At 44.8% G+C, this 20,349-nt stretch overlaps 1 protein-coding gene across 1 annotated transcript in view; it reads right to left on the reverse strand.

The window, feature by feature from the left end:
* The window catches only part of MAP6 (microtubule associated protein 6), a 72,216-nt gene extending 54,214 nt beyond the window's left edge, over positions 1 to 18,002 (reverse strand). Inside the window, 1 exon segment of the mRNA XM_043994153.1 lies at positions 15,616 to 18,002. Within this exon segment, the coding sequence (XP_043850088.1) occupies positions 15,616 to 18,002 (2,387 nt within the window).
* Between the last annotated feature and the right edge of the window lie 2,347 nt (positions 18,003 to 20,349).

Genomic DNA, 20,349 nt, shown 5'->3' on the forward strand with positions numbered 1-20,349 from the left:
CATAGCAAACATCCCTAGTTCTTAGAAGAGAGTCTATGGAGACTTTATGAAAGAATCCAGTGGAATGGGGCTAAATCAGCCCAGAAATCTGGCTGGAGATTCTGGGGTGGAAGCATCCATATTATGCATACAGCCAACCTACTCTCTAGCTGGTGGCATCAAAATAAAAAAAAACAGTGATTCAACGGATTGAGGTAAATTACTTAATACTCACTTAAAGATCATCCCGAATTCAACCTGTTGCAGAAGAAGAGCTAGATTTGAAGACAGTTGTGACATTTTTGCTAGCTGTAAGACCCTGGGTAAACCCTGGGATCCCCCTTCGCTGGCTTCCTTATGTGAGAAAATTATTAATAATAGGGTGTTTTGGGGACTCAGAGACACCCCCCCCCACACACACACAGAGGAACTCTGGCTGATTTTGCAGGGCCAGCCCAGAGTCAGGAGAATTTCTTTCTTTGGGGGGGGGGGGGTTGCGGGGCAATGAGGGTTAAGTGACTTGCCCAGGGTCACACAGCTAGTAAGTGTGAAGTGTCTGAGGCTGGATTTGAAATCAGGTCCTCCTGAATCCAGGGCCGGTGGTGCTTTATCCACTGCGCCACCTCAGGAGAATTTCAAAGGAAAAGTAGATCAACCTAACTAAAGGAAGTTAACTAACCTAAGACCACCCTCAAGTCATGTCAATCAATGGACTTGAATGTTACTGGCCAATTAGCTTGGATCAAGGTGGAGTGACCCACCTCTGAGACAGGTTAAAAATCCTGGAGAGGGGTCTCTCGTTCTCTTGGCACGCTCTTCCCTCTCCCACACTGCTTTCTCTCTCTCCTCTATCCTAGGAATGTAGGGCTTCTCATCTTTTGGAGCCATGTGCTCTCTCTTTACTAATTTTTAATATGCTTTAATAAATGCTTAATGCCCAAAACTGGTGCAGTAGTCTCTAATTTCTAAGTAACAAATATATTATAAACCCTAGCTAAATTCCCTAAAATTTGGAACATAGATAGGGCACCTCATAAATTTTTAATCGCCACACTTACTTGTAAAATAAAAGAGCTGGACTACCAGATGTCTAAGGTAGTGATTCTGTGATCAATTCAAGACAACGTTGTGTGTTGGAAAGATTACCCAACTTGTCAGAAGACCTGGGTCTAATGCCAGCTTGGCTGTTTACCAGCTGTATGGGTATCTCCTTCTGAGACTCAGTTACTGCCTTTGTAAAATGGGAATGCTACCACCCATTTTCAGAGTCTTAGAGCTAGAAGGAATCTAACAGGTCATTCTAGTCTAACCTCATTTTATAGAGGAGTAAACTGAGAGAAGGGTTTACCCATGGTCTCAACTCTGAGCAGTTCTGCCTCACTTAAATCCAATTCACTTGAAAGTCAAGACATCACCCTCTTGGTCCTCTTGGAGAATGAAGGGCCAACAACAAGAACAACAATCACGAATGAGTGGTGGAGCTTAGACAGAAAGTCTGCGTCTCATGACACTTAGGATGGTGCTATTCTCAAAGGGTTGTTGTGAAGCTCAAACAAAATAATGGATATACAACATTATATAATCCTAAGATACTATATAAATGTTTATTGTTGATACTATTATTAAGTGAGTCTAAATTTCAAAAAATACTTTGACCTTTCAGGAGTCACTTCAGGTAGGAATGCTATGTTTTTGTAGATATGAACGCATAGACAGAAAATCCAACTGTTATATTACAATAAAAATTGGCAAATAACCATTAGAGCTTAGGGCTTCCCAGACGCCTGCTAATTTAAAAATGCAAATAAGAAAAAATTCTGTATGTACATTTTTATGGTTATTTCTCCAAGGTCAGAAAGCTTGTTCTTGTAGGACTTAGAACCTAGAGTTAATATAACATATGATAGCCACCATGATGTGTATATACATATGTATGTGTATATAACTAGTAATATTCTTGATTTACATATATTCAAGTGTGTATATACATATACAATTACATACACACACATCTCTAAGTCCAGTGTTCCTTCTGCTATACCAGACTTGTTATTCAAAATCTTAAATTAATTTATATCAGAATTCCCATATGTGTTTTATTATATACATGTATATAACAAGATATTCTAATTCTTGAATTTGTTAGTTAAGTATATATATCTATATATATGATACATATACACAAACATATGCATGGAAATATGCCTACATTAAATATATACCTGTTTTACACACATACATAAATTGAACATGGTGAATAATCAGTCTGGAATATGCTGTACAGCAGGAAGAGAAATGGGTTTAGAGTCAGAAGCCTTGATGTGGAGCTGAAGAAGCATAGAATGTTAGGCCTAGGGATAAGCTTCTCCTAAAGGACCAGCTTCTTGACATCAGTGTTCGTGTCTCCTCTAATACCACTCACAGAACCTGGGATATTGCTGGGCATATAACAAGGGCTCAATAAATAGCTGTTCAATATAGAGGGAGCCAAGCCTGCACCACTGCATTCAAAGTCCTTCATAAGCTAGCCCTATCTCACCTTCCCAGTCTCCTTACCCCCAGCCCCCAACATTCATTCTTCAGGTCAGTGACACTGGCCTGGCTATTCCACAAACAAGGACCACCTCTTGGCTTTGGACATTTTCTCGTTGCCATCCCCAACACTGATGCTTTATAGAAGTACATATGTCTTCCCATACTATCTCTGTGTCTTCCTATTCATTACTGTTTTATTAGATTTCTGTGCTGGTTATGTGTTTTAAATGGACTTTTTCTGGAAAATCACAAGGCATCACAGAATCCTAAAGTCTCAAAAGATGGATGAGATCGTGGGGTTCTCTACTAAAGCCTCCCAATCATGAAAAGATCGCTGTTCTAGTATCCATAACATGTGTCATCCCCACCTTCAGGCCCTCCCTTTTAGCACTACCAAACTCATCTTCTTGATGATGGAGCTAAGCATGTCTCTCATGGACTGGCTCAAAAAATATTCAGTGGCTCTCTATTGCAGAATGTGAGAAGCCTAAGAGACCTTACAAATCATTTAATAGACTCATCACTTTATAGATGAGGCTGAGAAAGGCGAAGGTCACATAATGATTAGCAGAACCAGAACTCAAACTCTAGCCTTCTGATTCCAAGCTCATGTTCCTTCACCTACAACACAGTCCTCCTTGCCAATATGTGGTTAGAAACTGTTTACCTGGCATTCAAAGTCCTCCACAACCTGATGCTACCAGCCTCATCTCATTTAACTCCCTGCACTTTGCACTCCATCCAAACAGGACAACTCTCTGCCCCCTCAACATACATTGGGTTCTTCTCCCTCTCTGGCCTGACCTCATGCACCCAATACATAGGACATCTACCCTCTCCCTTTCCCCTGTCTGCTATATTCCTTGTTTGCACTTTGTTCTGGAAAAGGACATGGGGGTGATGTCATGACTTGCAGTGAATTGGATTTAAAAGTACGAGGGCTGTGCAAGGTCACCAACCTCACTCTCTTCCTCCAGAGCCATCTGGGGCCAGTGGCTAAGATATACATCAAGACAACTGGAGAGTGCTTCCGGATGTTTAAAGCAATTGGGGTTAAGTGACTTGCCCAGGGTCACACCGTGTCTGAGGTGAGATTTGAACTACTCATCATTGAAAGTCCAACTCAAACTACTTTTCCCTTCATAAAACCTTCCTTTGTCCCCTGGACAGTGGGAACCTTATCTCTCTGGCCTCTCAAAGCACTTTGTTTTCACTGTTTTTATATTCTTAACATGGGTCATATTTGCTTCTGCAAGCTGGTTAGACCAGCCCCTTTTCAAGGGGTTGAGAGGGGAGAGGAGACTAAATGTTGATAGATGCAGCCAGAATAAACGGATTAACAGTTTATGAATATGGTACCAGACACCAAAAGAACTCTATCAACTCCCATGTCTAACTTTAATTGATCTCCTTGGTGATTAAAACATATTCAAAGGTACCTGGGTACCCTGGAATTGTACATTTGTAAAAGGGCCCCTGCTCCTTTTATCTACCTCCCTATGAAACTGAATAGCCCCTAACAACCTCGTGCCGACTTTAGTTGTCCTTTGCCTGGCTAGAGTTTCTTGTGTTATATGTGAACAGTAACATGGTTGGCTGTCTTCCTTCTTCAGAGCCCAACCGAGGTCTTGGAATCCGGATGGTGGTAGAACAAAAACTCTCACACTCTTTTTGTGTGAGTGAGTGTTCCACAGATGGTCTGAAGGCTATAAGTAAAAATCTTAAGGTGGAAGAGAACATGTTCTTTGAAATCCTAGACCCAAGTGGTGGGAGATACCTCCTCTTATTGGACAGTGAGCAAAAGTAATGTGTCCTAGCAGGACTTTGTATCTCCTCCAGCCCTAGCAGACACAGGGCTCTGCAAACCACAAGTTTAATCAGTTTGTTGAATTGTAGCAATTCAATCAATCAACATTTACATGTGCCTCCTATGTGCCAGGCCCTATGCTAAGTGCTGGGGGACACAAAAAGAGGCAACAAGATAGTCCCTGCCCTCAAGGAGCTTTTTTTTTTTTTTTTTGGTGAGGCAATTGGGGTTAAGTGACTTGCCTAGGGCCACACAGCTAGTAAGTGTCAAGTGTCTGAGGCTGGATTTGACCTCAGGTCCTCCTGAATCCAGGGCCAGTGCTCTATCCACTGTGCCACCTAGCTGCCCCGGAGCTCACAATCTAATGGGGAAAATAACAAGCAAATCTGTACAAACTATAATCAGGATAAATAGGAAATACTTAACAGAGGGAAGGCACTAGAATGAAGAGGGACTGGGAAGGTGGGATTTTAGATGGGACTTAAAGAAAACCAGGGAAGCCAATAGGCAGAGATGAGGTGGGAGAACACTCCTGACACAGGAGATGGCCAGAGAAAATACCAGGAGCCCAGAGGTGGAGCAATTTCTTCATGGAACAACAAGGAGGCCAGTGTCACCCGATTAGAGCATGTGATGGGGGATTAGGTGTGAGAAGACTGGAAAGGTAGGAAGGGGCTGGGTTATGAAGGGCTGTGGGTGCCAAACAGAAGATCTGATCCTGGAGATGACTGGGGTCCAAGCTTTTCCTCATATTCCTCATCTATTTCCCATTCCTGTCCAGGCAATCCACAGTATATGCTTATGACAATATGACATATTTAAATCTGCTTCTATTGCTCTCTACCCAAATGCTCTACCATGCTTCCCTCCTCCTGTTCCTAAATCTTCTCGTCAACCCCACCAAATCTTTATCTAACCTCTAGGACACCTAAATGTATATCATTTACTTCCCTTGGGCTCATCTACAAAAGAAAAATGATGGCACTGAAATAATCTGAGGAGTACGGCCAATGCAGAGTCATGGCCATAGGAAATGGCCCTTAGAAGGTGCTTTAAGTGTTTGCTGATTGACTCCCACAAAACCTATAGGGGAGGATGGAGAGTGATGATTCTTCTCCTCATCTCTTAGCTCCCCTCAAGTCTCAGCCGAAGTCCCAACTTCTACAAGACTTTCCTGCCTTCTTTCTGAGAGCACCCCTAATTTTTCCTATATATATTATTCATACATAATGGTTTGCACATGCTCTCCAACCCTCTGGTGGCCCCCATTAGATTGTGAGCTCCTTGAGAACATGGACTATTTTTAGCCTTTTTTGGGTATAGTTATCCCTGTGCTACAGGTGAGAGAACAGGCTAAAGGAATTCACATATGGTTACAAAGCTAATGGTCTTCTGTATAGTCAGTCGAGACACATGAACACGTTGGGCATGCCTGAGAATACACGTCTCATTCTACACCTCCAGTCAATCGCTTTTCTGTCCAGAGTGGGGAGGTCATGCTTCATCATCAGTCTTTTAAAGTCAGGATTGCTTTGGGCAGAGTTCTGAGGTTCTTCAAAGATGTTTGCCTTCACATTTTTATTGTGGTCATCTTGTAAATTATTCTCATTTTTCTCCATGTATTCTGTACCAGTTCATATGTCTTTCCATATTTCTGTGAAACTGTCATATTATTTCACATTACATTCATGTATCACAATGTATTCAGCCTTTCCCCAACTGATGGACACCTATTTTATTTCCAGTTTTTTGCTAAAAAAAAAAAGTTCCACAATAAATAAAAATAAATAAATGAATGAAACAAACATACATACATACATGCTATCATTCTCCTTCCTAGGTCATATATGCAATAGCAGTATCATTAGATCATTGGATAAACGTATAGTTTAGGAAAATTTGGGGGCACCCAAATTGTTCTCCAGAAAGGTTGAATATTTCACAGTTCAATTGAATATTCGTCAGCTAGAATGACCATCTTCCCATTATACCTCCAAAGATTTCTATCTTCCCCTTTTGTCATCCATGCTAATCTGATGAATACATGGTGGAACCTCTGTTATTAGTAACCTGAAGCATTTTATATGGTTGCTGATAGCTTGCTGTTTTTCAGTCAATTTAGTCATGTCCAATTCTTTGTGAGCCCTCTGTGTTTTCTTGGCAATATTACTGGAGTGGTTTTCCATTTCTTTTTCCAATGGATTAAGGAACAGAGGTTAAATTACTTGCTCGGAGTCACACAGCTAGTAAGTGTCTGAGGTAAAATCTGAACTCAGGTTTTCTTGACTCCAGGCCCAGAGAAATATCCACTGAGCCACCTAGCTGCCTCCTGTTAGCAGCTTACATTTCTTTGAGACTCACCTATTCATATTTAAGTACTTATATATTTACAAATGAATCTTGCTCTTATATAGTTGTATCAATTCTTTATATATAGGATATTAGACCTTTTATTATATAATTTGGCTGTTAAGATTTTCCCCAATTGTTTCCCTTATGATTCTAACTGCATTTATTTTGCTTGTGCACAAGCTTTTCTATTTTATATAATTGAAATTATACGGGGGACAGCTAGGTGGCGCAGTGGATAAAGCACCAGCCCTGGATTCAGGAGGACCTAAGTTCAAATCTAGCCTTAGACACTTGATACTTACTAGCTGTGTGACCCTAGGCAAGTCACTTAACCCTCATTGTCCCACAAGAAAGAAAGAAAGGAAGGAAGGAATTATATGAATGACAACAAATCCATTTTATCTTTTTATAATCATCTCTATCCCTTGTTTAGAACAAAATTCTCTCCCCAATCACAGTTGTGAAAGGTAACTCCTTCCATTCTTTGATTTTTATTTGACCTTTAAAATTTAGATTATGTACTAATTTGAAGCTTATTGTGGTATACGATGTGAGATCTTGCTCTAAGCCCATTTTTTTTTTTTTTTTGCCAAAGTATTTTCTACTTTTCCCAGTTTTTTGTCAGATTGGGACGACTTACTCCAGTAATAGGTAGTCTTAGATTTACTTGTGATGTTTAAAAATATGAGGTATAATTTTTGGGTAATTTAATGATTGTTAATAGGCCAGCAGGTTATTAATAAAAGGATGGTCTATGAACATGTCTCTCAGACCAAAGACCCTAATAATGGTAGGATCACAGTTTATATACCCTTCTAACTATAGGTCAATCACAGAGCAATCAAATCTAATTGGTTAACATGATTGGAGGTGTGCTATATTAAAATGAAGTATGGGGATAGTGATTTAGGCCACCCAAATCTTGGTTAAAAAAAAGAGAAGACATCAGAGGAAAAATGCAGACCACACTCAAGCTGATGGAGGGTCAATGGTTTCCAGGTTTCCACAGAGGTTTGGTTTGGTGCAGGCTAAATCTTAACAGCAAAGTCCTTTAGCCATCTAGAAAATGGATCTGTCTCCACCCAAGACCCCTCAACACAGATGAATCTAACTTTCAAGGAGAATTGGACCCTTGGCAGGGAGGGTATGGAGAGAAAGAAGGGGAGAGCACTAAGTTCCCTAAGATGTTTATTATTATTTCTCACATATTGAACATAGTGCTACCATGTTCAATTGCTTCTGTGTCTTGTTTACTTAATTTATTTCATTGATCAACTTTTTAATCAGTACCAATTGCTTTTTTTTTTGGCAGGGCAAGAGGGTTAAGTGACTTGCCCAGGTCATACAGCTAGTAAGTGTAAGTGTCTGAGGCCGGATTTGAACTCAGGTCCTCTTGAATCCAAGTCCAGTGTTTTATCCACATTATCAATTGCTTTTCAACCAGTACCAAATAGATTTGATGATCACTGATTTGACATATAGTTTGAAATCTGATACTGCTAGGCTCCTTCATTCCCACTTTCCCCCCCCCATTTCTCTTGAGATGCTTGAACTTTTATTTCTCCAGATGAATTATATTTTTTGTTTAGCTTTATAAAATAATATGGTAATTAAAATATGGCACTAAATTTGTAAGTTAATTTTGATATCATTTTTTGTCATATTGGAACAGTCCAACTATGAACAATTGATCTCTCCAATTATTTAAATTTTCCTTTATTTCTTTAAAGTATTTTTATTGTATTAATATAAGTTCTGAGTGAGTCTTAGCAGGTGAAATCCCAGATGATTTATGCATTCTACAGGTTTTTTGAAGGGGATTTATTTTTCCATCTCTTCAAGAGGGGCTTTATTAGTAGAAAAGGCTGATTTTTGTGGGTTTATTTTCATATAATGCTACTTTACAAAACATGCTGGTACAGGTCTTCATCACCTCATGCCAGGGCTACTCATAGAGTCTCCCTCCCTCCAGTCTTTTCCCCAGTTGAGTTCTTCCTCAACTCATCTATCAAGTTCGTCTTTCTAAAATTCAGACCTGACCATGTTACTCTCCCACTCAATAAACTCCAATAGTTCCCTATTATATCCAGGATCATATATAAAATCCTGCTTGGTTTTTAAAGTCCTTCATAATCTGGCCCTTTCCTACCTACAATGGCCTGCTTGTAGATAGCGTAGGATACGCTATCTCCCCTTTATGCATTTTCATTGGCTGTCCCGATGCCTGGAATTTTCTCCTTCATCTCCATCTCCTATACTCCCTGGCTTTTTCAAGCCTCAGATAAAACTTTATTTTCTGGTCTTTCTTGATACTAGTGCCTTCCCTGAGATTATTTCTAATACATCCTGTATATATCCAAATATATCCTGTTTATACCTTGTTTATACATAGATTTATTCTTTTTTTTTTTTGCATGTTGTCTCTTCCATCAGATTTTTTAATTCCTTGAGAGTAGGGGCTGTTTTTGCTTTCCTTTGTATCTTAGATAGTGCCTGATACATAGTAAGTGCTTGATAAATGCACTTGTTTCAATTAAATTTTAGTTAACTCTCTAGGGTTCTTTAAGTCACCATCTCATAAGCAAGTAGTGATGTTTTTATTTCTTCTTGGTCTATTTCATCAGTTTGTGTGTGTGTGTGTGTGTGTGTGTGTGTGTGTGTGTGTGTGTGAGAGAGAGAGAGAGAGAGAGAGAGAGAGAGAGAGAGAGAGAGAGAGAGAGAGAGAGAGAGAGAACGAACACCTAGGGTCTTCTGATCCAAGCCCAGCAATCATTTCACTATACCATACTGTCATGACCTTTCCATCTTTTGAAAATAAGTTTACTGTGTGACCCTGGGCAAGTCACTTAACTCTCATTGCCCCACAAAAAAAAATTATAAAAATTATAAGAAAAAAGAAGTTGAAATGTTATCTCCTCTGTGAAGCCTACAATGATCCATTAAGTTAATCGTGATCTTTCCCTCAACTAAACTCATTGTACTTTTACTTTTTCTTATGCCCTATCCTTTTCTAAACTGCATTGTATTTACTCACCCTTTATCAGATTAGAAAATTGGTAGCAGGGGTTCTATTATTTTTTATAATATATTTGTATCTACCCAAGCACCAAGTACAGTGTTTTGTATGTATAAAGAGGCACTTAATACATGTTTGTTGAATGCCTTTGAAAGTGCAAAAGTAGAATTTCTATAAGAATTGAATCCATTACATAACTACTTTTTGCTTAACATTAAAATTGTCAGAGGCAGGGGGAGGAGTGGAAGGAGAAAAGACTTAGTTTTATCAATGCTTCCAAACATCCGAATTCAAAACCACAGAGCTAGCTGACCCTCCAATGTGCTCTCTCCCAGCCAAACATAATTAAAACTGGAAACCAGGGAGAAACCACAGTATTATCTCAGGACTGCAGACAAAAGGGAGGGGAAGGCTAAGCATAGTCCCTTGGCAGCATGATGGAACAGAAGGATGACTAGATTTGGAGTCAACTTGGGTTTGAATTCTAATCTCCTACCTGCACAACCTGGCAAATCATTTAACCCCAGGGCTCCAGTTTTCTCATTTGTAAAGGAAAGTGTTGGATGAGATCATCTCCAAGATCCTTCCCACTTACATATCCAAGTAACTTCTAAATTCTAAAAGAGTAAATTTCAAAGAGATCAGAACAAGGGACAGGTAGGAAATTCAGCCATGGGCTGAAAATTCCACAGACAAATTGGACAGAGAGGTACGGGGTACTCTCAAGAGGGAAGTACCAATGATATAAAAACAATGCGTCTGATGAGGAAGGAAATAAAGGTAGATGTCTAAGATACATTCTAAATATGAAAGCAAGGACAGATCAACTATAAATGAACTGAAAATGAGATCCTGAAAGGGTGTTAGGAGTGTTAACACCCCCAAACAAGCTTAGTGATAAATGCTATTAGATCCAAGTGTGAATAAGACAATAACAGAGAGGGCAGAAGTGTGTGCTTCTTATCTTGCTTCCATTTTCTCTACCGAAGACAATGCTCCGGAAGACTTGAAAAGCATAAATGTAAAGTATAAACTTAAAAACGACTAAAAGGAAATTGAAATCTAAGAAGGTAAAAGTTGGTAAGAATGCAACTAGTCACCCTCAAGTGACCAGGCCTAGACAAACAGAAAGAGCAAGTAGAAGCGGTTGCTAAGTCATTATCAGTAATCTTTGGAAATTCATGGAGAATGGGAGAGATGCCAAAAGGCCCTAGCTCTCGAAAGAGGTGGATTCTTTCATAGGCTAGGAAGCATGACTTCAGTTTTTGACAAAATTCTAAAACACATCCTTAAAAAGGATGGTTTGTGAATGTTTCTTTGCTTGTTTGTGAAGGGATGCCACTGACATCTGAAATTCTGCCAGGTACTTTATATAAACTATCTTCTGATATCTTTATGGGCCAAATTGAGAGAGGTGAGCTAGCTCATGCTACAGTTCTATAAATATAGAACTGTTCAAAGGACTGGAACCAAAGAACTCTGATTAATTGATTGGTGAAAACCTAGAAGGAAGCAGAGTTTCTAAAATAGTTCCTAATGAGGTACCCTAGGGATCTGTCTTTGTGCTATCTACAAACTCAGTAAGAGCTGACTGTTTGACATGGCAGTAAAAAAATAAAATAAATAAAAGCTGATGCATTATCAGATGGCACGAATAGAAGCATCATGTCCGGAATGAAGGAAATGATAGCTTCAATCTCATCTGCCTTAGCCAGACCATATCCGGCACATTGTCTTGACTTCTGGGATCACATTTTGAAATAAACATTGATAGCTTCTACATATGAGAGGAAATAGAAGATAGAACTAGAGGATGATGGGGATTTGAAACACCACTCAAGTATCCATTGATCATCCAGCCTAGGAAAAAGACATTTTAAAGGGACATATGATTCAATTCAACCACCACTTAAATGCCTGCCATGAACAACAAATCGTGCTAAGTCCTGGGGACGGACACACCACACACCTTGAGCGCTCGAGTGTTTGTGTGTGTGTGCGCGCGCGCACACACACACACAAAACAATCCCAGCCCACAAATAACTTATGGTCTAATAGCATTTTTCCAACATTCAAAGGGCTCAGGGTTATAACTGGAATTAGACTTGTTTTATTTAGTCTCAATAGGCAGAATTAGGAACAATGAATGGAAGCTTCAGAGGTTGATTCCAATGCCATATAAGAAAAGACTTTCTAATAGATGAAAATGAAATGGGTTGCTTCAGAAAATAGCAGGCTCCTGTGGAGCCTGGATACCACATCACCAGCTGTTAGTTTGGGAAGAACCTTAGAGAGCATCTAGTTCAACAGACTAATTTTATGGATTAAGAAACTGAGGCCCCAAAAAAGAAAAGTAGTGTGAGGTCCAAATTAGTGGCACAGAGAGGCCTTGAACCCGAGCCAATGATCTTTCCACTACACTTGTGTTATTGAAAGGTCTCCTACTTCGGTATGGGCTGGACTAGATTTGTTTCATCTCAACATAATTCTCTGAAAGGAAAAGAGGAAAAAAACTGTTTTCTTCCCTGTTGTCCTGGCTTTCACCCAACACTAAGATGGGCCTTTTTCACTTTCTCAAGACTTCCTGGGATGGCCTTAGAGCATCAAACCCAAGGCTTGTTTCTTTCTGGCATCCATGTCACTTCTCCTCCTTCCTGAAATTCTCTCTCCTTGGTTGATAGTGTATCTCCCAGAGCATCAGCTGCCTTCTGCCATGAAAGGTCTGTCCCATTAGCATTCCTACGGGGAGCACCTGCTACCCTCATCCATCCCTATTAACTCACTGCAAGGGCAGAGAGGTTGATTGGAAGGATAATTTTACTTCTCCCTCCCTTACCTCCCCAAAAGAGCATTGTTCCTTCACCAATGACAAATTGATCTTCTAAACAAGTGTGTCTGCTAAATCTGCTACAAAAGTCTGCCCAGTGAAATGCACTTTTAGGATTATAAACAGTGACAGGTTTGACAGTGTCACAGTTCACTGCATTAATTCAACACTGTGTGTCAATAACTCCAAATTGCACTTCAAATAGCACTTGATGGCAAAATCCCAAGATGATGTGGCTAGACTATGATTTGGGGTCTCTCCAAATCTTCCTGTTATTATTAACAATGTATTTCTGTTGATGGAACAACCATGTTTCCCCAGTAAAGACACCTTACTGTCATTTATGGTTTTAATCTGGATGTCGAACTATAGATGTATTAAAATGGTAAATTATGTGAGCTTTTCATATGTAAGTGAACTATTAACATTAATATCATGCAGCAGATGCCATCTTTAAAGCCCATGAGATTAACTAATTAGTCATTGTGCCCTGAACACATTGTGATTTACTCTGGAAGGAATGAGGAATAATAAATCAAAATGTCATTGAAATGGGACCAATATGGCCTCTCAAACCCATTTGAAACAGATGAGGAATATATTTGAATCAGGGAAATGCCTAGAAACACAAGAGGGCAAAGACTATGAGACAAGATGGGGACATCAGGGAATCAATGTTTCAGGGTAGAGCATTTCCAGATGTTTCTTTCCTTTTATAATGTATCTAAAGTCTTTACAACTGCTTTCCTCCAAAGTACATAGCTCTATTGTTGGTCAGTCTTCCTTCCGAATCAAAAAAATGTTAAATTTCACATTAAATATTACATACTTTAATTGCCCATTGAAGAAATGGAACACTGTCCAAGGCTGTGCTTGGATTCTCAAGGTCCTTAAAAACTGCCTCCCTATTTAAATGGTCGATTCATTAACTTGTCTGGAAACCAATCACCTGTGTAACAAATTTACATATAAAAACATTAAAAATTAATGAATAATAGGGATGCCAGTCGATTTAAAATCACTTCTCATCAGTCCTCATTACTATATGCAAGAATATTTGTAAAATATTTTCCTCTGTATATAAATACACATATAAAAAGATAAGGCAATAAATTCTAATATATGAAGTTAAACTTTGAAATGAGTGTAGGTTTTTGGCAACATATAACAAACCTGTGGTCTTCTTCTTTGAATTGCTATAAGAAAGAAGCAGGTGGCTGTGGCCCTCATGTAGGGCCCTAGGGCCACACACTGGATACCTCTTGTCTAATTATTCATTGTACACATCTAGATTCTCTAGAGACCTCAAGCCCAGTGTTTCATACTTTGTCTTTCCAGAATAACCTACAGCAGAATCTGTTTATTCATTAGCTTGGAAAGCTTAAACTAAGAGTGGAGAAAAAGCATGTGCTGATGGTGGAAAAGGCCAGAAAGGAGGTGGGACATCCAGAAAAAAGAACTGTGGATTCTGAATGCAGATTGAACCATGCTGGTTCTACTTTTTTGTTGTTTTTTTCTCTTTTTAGAGGTTTTCCCCTTTTGTTCTGATTCTTCTTTCACAACATGACTAATGCAGAAATGTGTTTAATCTGATTGTACATATATAGCCCATATTAGATTGGTTTGTCTTGGGGAGGGGGAGGGGAGGAAAAAAATTTGGAACTAAAAATCTGATGAAAACACATGTTGAAAACCATTTTTACATGTAACTGGAAAATAAAATGCTTTTATCATTAAATTTAAAAAAACAACAACAACAAAAACAGAAGGGAGGTAGGAGATTGGAATAAATAGCAAAGGGTCTGTTATAAACATGGGGAGCAGAGCATTTACTTGAAAACTGTGATGTACCCAGAAGAGGGTTCCTCCGATGTGTTCAGACAAATAGCAGTAAGTAGTAAGGAGATAAATTAATGAAAAGCATTTATTAAGTGTTTGCTATGTGCCAAACCCTGTGCTAAATACAGAAGATGCAAATGCAAAATTAAGACTGTCCCTGCCCTCAGTAACATGTTCTAATAAGAGAGTGATGGTCAGGGAAGGGAGTTTGGCTCTTGGGAATGCTTGTGAATGGAGGATAACTTCTAGGTGACTAGTAGAAGGCTAGAGCCTTTGGCAGAACTAGTAAAGTTAGAAAGAGTGGCTCCCTTTCCCCCCAGGTCAGAAAGGAGCCAGTTTGGGTGATAAGGGAATGGAGAAGAACATGGAGGAAAGGGAAGTTGAAAGGAGCAATAGAGCAAGAAGGCTGGAGAAGGTTTGGGCTGGAAATGAGGGAAGGAGTAGTTGAGGCAGGTTGGGGGAAAAAAACAAAGGTCTTGTGATATGGGTAACAAGAGAGTTGGTATTGGTGATGAGAGGATGAAGGATGGAGCAAAAGGAGAATGTGAACAGAGAACTAGAAGATGACGACAGTAACAATGTAAAAGGTTGTCAAGAACATGGGACAATACGTGTGAAATGGGGCCCTAGGAAGAAGGATGAGAGGGGATAAGTCACATGTAGGTTTAGTGGGTTGAGAGCAGACTATCAGAGTAGAGAATGGAGGACTAATCAGAGTAAAGACAACAGTAAGACCAGGTGGACCTTGAGACAGCAGGAAGGGTGAGGAAAAATGATGTGCTGTCCCTGGGCTAGGAAGAAAGAACTAAATGCAGTAATGAGAGGCGAATAGGTTGAACTGATGAAGGGTGTTGTGGCTATGGGGTGGCAGAGCATAGATCTGGGTGGGGCCACGGACAGCAAGTAGTCAGTCGGCCAAGTATCACTTCTCTGATTAAGCTCCTACTAAGACACTGTGCTAAGAGCTGTGGATAGAAAGGAGAAAAAAGTGATTCCTGAAAGTAGCCTCCCGAGATGGATGGAGTCATGGCCACAGGGCGGGGTCTAGCTCCAAATCTAGAGCTGGAAGGGCTCTTAGAGGTTATCCAATCCCACCTCTCCACTTTACAGCTAGGGAAACTAAGGCCCCAGGAGTTACAGTAACTGGCCCAAGGTCATACAAAGAGTAAGGCAGAGATGAGATTGAGCTGCGAATGCTGTGGCACTAGCCGCGCCCCTCTCACCTCCTCCCTCCCTCCTCTTCCCGGGCGCTGCCTCACCTGTACGAGCTGCCCATAGCGCTGGCCACCTCCTCGCGAATCTGCCAATTGAGAGCGTCGGCCGCCGCCCGTCCTTTGCCGCCTGCGGTCTCAGGAGGCTGCTGCGGCTGCGACTGGGCCTCGGGCCCCTGCAGCCCCTGGCCCTCCGCCCGGCTCACCATCCACGGGGGCCCCGCCTTCTTGCGCACCTCCCACGAGTCCGGTCCGGACCCCTTCCCAGCTGCGGGTTCTCCTCCGTCTTCCTCCTCATCTGGAGCCTGGGCAGGGGCCTCGCCAGACCTCCACTCTTGGCTCTGCGGCGGCCGCCGCCGACGCTCATCAGCCTCGGGCCCCTGCAGCCCCTGGCCCTCTGCCCGGCTCACCATCCACGGGGGCCCCGCCTTCTTGCGCACCTCCCACGAGTCCGGTCCGGACCCCTTCCCAGCTGCGGGCTCTCCGCCGGCCCCCTCCTCATCTGGAGCCTGGGCAGGGGCCTCCCCAGACCTCCATTCCTGGCTTTGTTGCGGCCGCCGCCGGCGCTCGTCGACCTCGGGCCCCTGCAGCCCCTGGCCCTCTGCCCGGCTCACCATCCACGGGGGCCCCGCCTTCTTGCGCACCTCCCACGAGTCCGGTCCGGACCCCTTCCCAGCTGCGGGTTCTCCTCCGGCCCCCTCCTCATCTGGAGCCAGGGCAGGGGCCTCGCCAGACCTCCATTCCTGACTTTGTTGCGGCCGCCGCCGGCGCTCGTCGACCTCGGGCCCCTGCAGCCCCTGGCCCTCTGCCCGGCTCACCATCCACGGGGGCCCCGCCTTCTTGCGCACCTCCCACGAGTCCGGTCCGGACCCCTTCCCAGCTGCGGGCTCTCCGCCGGCCCCCTCCTCATCTGGAGCCAGGGCAGGGGCCTCGCCAGACCTCCATTCCTGGCTTTGTTGCGGCCGCCGCCGGCGCTCGTCGACCTCGGGCCCCTGCAGCCCCTGGCCCTCTGCCCGGCTCACCATCCACGGGGGCCCCGCCTTCTTGCGCACCTCCCACGAGTCCGGTCCGGACCCCTTCCCAGCTGCGGGTTCTCCTCCGGCCCCCTCCTCATCTGGAGCCAGGGCAGGGGCCTCGCCAGACCTCCATTCCTGGCTTTGTTGCGGCCGCCGCCGGCGCTCGTCGACTTCGGGCCCCTGCAGCCCCTGGCCCTCTGCCCGGCTCACCATCCACGGGGGCCCCGCCTTCTTGCGCACCTCCCACGAGTCCGGTCCGGACCCCTTCCCAGCTGCGGGCTCTCCGTCGGCCCCCTCCTCATCTGGAGCCAGGGCAGGGGCCTCCCCAGACCTCCATTCCTGGCTTTGTTGCGGCCGCCGCCGGCGCTCATCAGCCTCGGGCCCCTGCAGCCCCTGGCCCTCTGCCCGGCTCACCATCCACGGGGGCCCCGCCTTCTTGCGCACTTCCCACGAGTCCGGTCCGGACCCCTTCCCAGCTGCGGGCTCTCCTCCGTCTTCCTCCTCATCTGGAGCCTGGGCAGGGGCCTCACCAGACCTCCATTCCTGGCTCTGTGGCGGCCGCCGCCGGCGCTCCTCGGCCTTGGGAGGGCCCGGGGAGGCCGAGACCGGAGCCGGAAGCGGCTGGGCCTCGGGCCCCTGCAGCCCCTGGCCCTCAGCCCGGCGCAGCATCCACGGGGGTCCCGCTTTCTTGCGCACCTCCCACAAGTCCGGTCTGGAACTCTTCCCAGCTGCTTGGTCTCCTCCGCCCCCCTCCTCCTCTCCTAGAGCCTGGGTAGGGACCTCCCCAGACCTCCACTCCTGGCTTCGCGGCCGCCTCCGGCGACGCTCCTCGGCTTTGGGCGGGCCCGGGGACGCCGAGACCGGAGCCGGAAGTGACTGCGGCGGGGGTGGCGGGGCCGCCTTGGGGATCCAGGGATGGTCGCCGCGCCGGGGCAGTGGCCACGCCCGGAAGTCCTTCTGGTACTGGGTCTCCTTCTCGAAGGGCGTGTCGGACGGCTGGTACTCGCTCCGCGGTTTGCAGCTAGGTCCCGGGCGCTGAACCTTCCATGCCCGGTAGTCCTGCCGCATTACGGAGTCAGCCGGGCCCAGACCAAGGCTCGAACTCGGCCGGGCAGCTGTCTTGGCCTGACTCTGGGCCCTGGAAAGCCCAGGCTCTCGCTCCCGGCTGGGCCCCGTTGACCGGGCAACAGCATTCAGGTCGCCTGAAGCGGGCTGCGTCTCTATGGCAACGGAGCGCCCAGTGGGGGGACCATGTTGCGGCGGCGCCACCGGGGGCTGCTGCGGTTGCGGCGGGGCACCCGGGTGGTCCGTGGCCTCCGAGTACTTGGTGAAGACCAGGGGAACCGCGATGTCCGCTTTGTCCAACTGGTTCCAGAAGCGGGCAATGCAGCAAGCACGGGTGATGCACGGCCAAGCCATGATGCTTGTGTCTAGAGGCCTTTCCTTCTGCCTGCCCTTTCTCTTTCCACCTAAACGAGCTATGCTGCACCGATCTTGCTCCCTAGCAGGAGCTAGCCTCCTGCCTGTGCTGCCCCTTATTCGCCCACTACCGCTGTTTTTATTTTATTGAAAAGCACACAACCACCCTACTTAACCTGCCCCAAGGTTCGGGGTCAGTGCAGTTGTCCGAGATGAAAAAGTCTGCAAGCGTGCAACCTGCCCTGTAAAGGCTGCTTTGCAAAAAGGCTGCAATTGCAGTACAAAGGTGCAAGATCTTCTCCTGGGCTCGACTCGCCCGTCAACCCTAAGTAGAACCCATAGAGGCTGCTGCAGGCTTAAGCCATGCTGCAGAGACAGGCGGGGCTGTCTGTCAGCTTGCAGGGCCCAGGGAGCGGTGGCTGGCTCCGGGCTTCTCGGTTTTCCTGCCCTATGCGGTGCGGTTCCCCAGATCCTGCTCCCCACCGTTAGCTTCCTGCTCCGCGCTTGAGCTACTTAGCTCTTCCTGGCTAACAAGGGGAGGAGAGAGAGGACAGAGTGACCTGCCTAGAAGCGATCATCTGCTGGGACTCCGGAGCATCGCTGGAATTGCTGCTGCCACTGCTGCCGCCGCCGCCGCTACTGCTGCAGGGGAAGCGACCCCACCCACTATCATCAAGGAAAAAAAAAAGCCCACACCAGGAAAGATGCTGTGGGAGAGAGCTTTGCAGAGAAATCACCTGCTTTCGTCAGCGCGCAGCGTCCGTGAGCTCTTCTCACCGCCCCCCCTCCCCTCTGTAACTCCTTCCTACTCAGCTGGGAGCAGGGCCTCCGAGCAGCAGCTCTTCCCTGAAAGGATGCAGACGGTAAAGAAACGGTTAAGGCGGCTGACCCCTTTCAAAGATATTCCCCCTCCCCAACCCATCACAGGCAGCTCAGCCGCGCCCTGAAAACACTAAAGCCCCTCTTGGGAATTCAATTTGATGCAAACCACAAATGTTTATTACCACCTTAAATGTGTCCAGCTCCGTGAGCAGCACACAGTACGCCTGACAAGGTGGGGGAGAGGGGCCTTTTTGCTTGTAATTTGGTAGGGAAAAGAGGAAATTTCTCCTGTTTGGTGGGGAACACATTTTAGCCAGCCTCAAGGCTGATTTACTTAGGGAGGGGTACCCTAGGACAGAATGGGTATTCTCCCTGGGTAGTGGTAATGGCCTTAGGAGAGGCTCCACTCCTCAACCCTCCCTCCTCCCGACAGCAAACCACGATGGAATGGAGGTTAAAGAATCCAGCTATTCAGCACGAAAGAAGAGACAGCAACAGAATCCAGGCTTTTTCTCACACACCCTACAACCAAAGGGCCGGGAGGACAATGTCTGTGACTGGACAAGGAACTGGAAATAATAACATACTTTCAGGGCAGCTAGGTGGGCCAGTGGATAGAGCACCGGTCCTGGATTCAGGAGGACCTGAGTTCAAATTTGGCATCAGACACTTATCACTTACCAGCTGTGTGACCCTAGGCAAGTCACTTAACCCCAGTTGCCTCACCAAAAATAAACAAACAAATAAATAACATACTTTCATATCACTTTACATTTTCTCTTCTTTGATCATCACCAAACAGCAAAAGGAGCTGACTTGCCTAGGCAGTCATACAACTAGTAAGTGCCAAGTCCAGAAACTTGAACCTAGGTATTCTAATTCCAGATTTAGGCCTTCTTGCATTTTATTTCCCTCAAAGTAAAATTCCCTGGATCTCTTCAAACTGAAATTGGAAAATTAGTTCCTTAGACCTCTTCCTGACTTCTCTGACCCCTCTCCCACCCTCATCCCATGCTGTCCTTGGGCACAACAGCTCTGACAAGGGCCTGAAGGGAGAAAGCCAGAGGATCAGAGGCAGCATGCTGGATTTGGTGTCAAAGGCCCTGAGCTGGAACTCTGGCTCTGCTACTTACTACCTGTGTGACCTTAGGAAGTCACTTAGTCTTTATGATCCTCAGTTTCCTCATCTATAAAATGAGGGGTTTGGACTATATGCCCTCTAAGGTTCCTTCCAGTTCTAAATCTTATTATCTTAGCCTTTGGGCAGATGACACACCTGAAAATGATGGAAAGAGCTTAAAAGTAGTCATCAAAATCACAAAATAGTACACTTAAAAGGTTCCTTTGCAATAATATAATTCTCCCATTTTACAAAGGAAGAAACTGAGGCCCAGGGAAGGGACATGATGACTACAGTCATAAAGCAGGCAAAAGGCATAAACATAACTAGAGCCCTGGTTTCCACACAATGGATATAGTTAGTATAAGCTGACTGCATATTAGTCTATGGAAAAGGCCAATTCAT

This window comes from Dromiciops gliroides, chromosome 3 (assembly GCF_019393635.1).
Source record: "Dromiciops gliroides isolate mDroGli1 chromosome 3, mDroGli1.pri, whole genome shotgun sequence".
Classification (NCBI taxonomy): domain Eukaryota; kingdom Metazoa; phylum Chordata; class Mammalia; order Microbiotheria; family Microbiotheriidae; genus Dromiciops; species Dromiciops gliroides.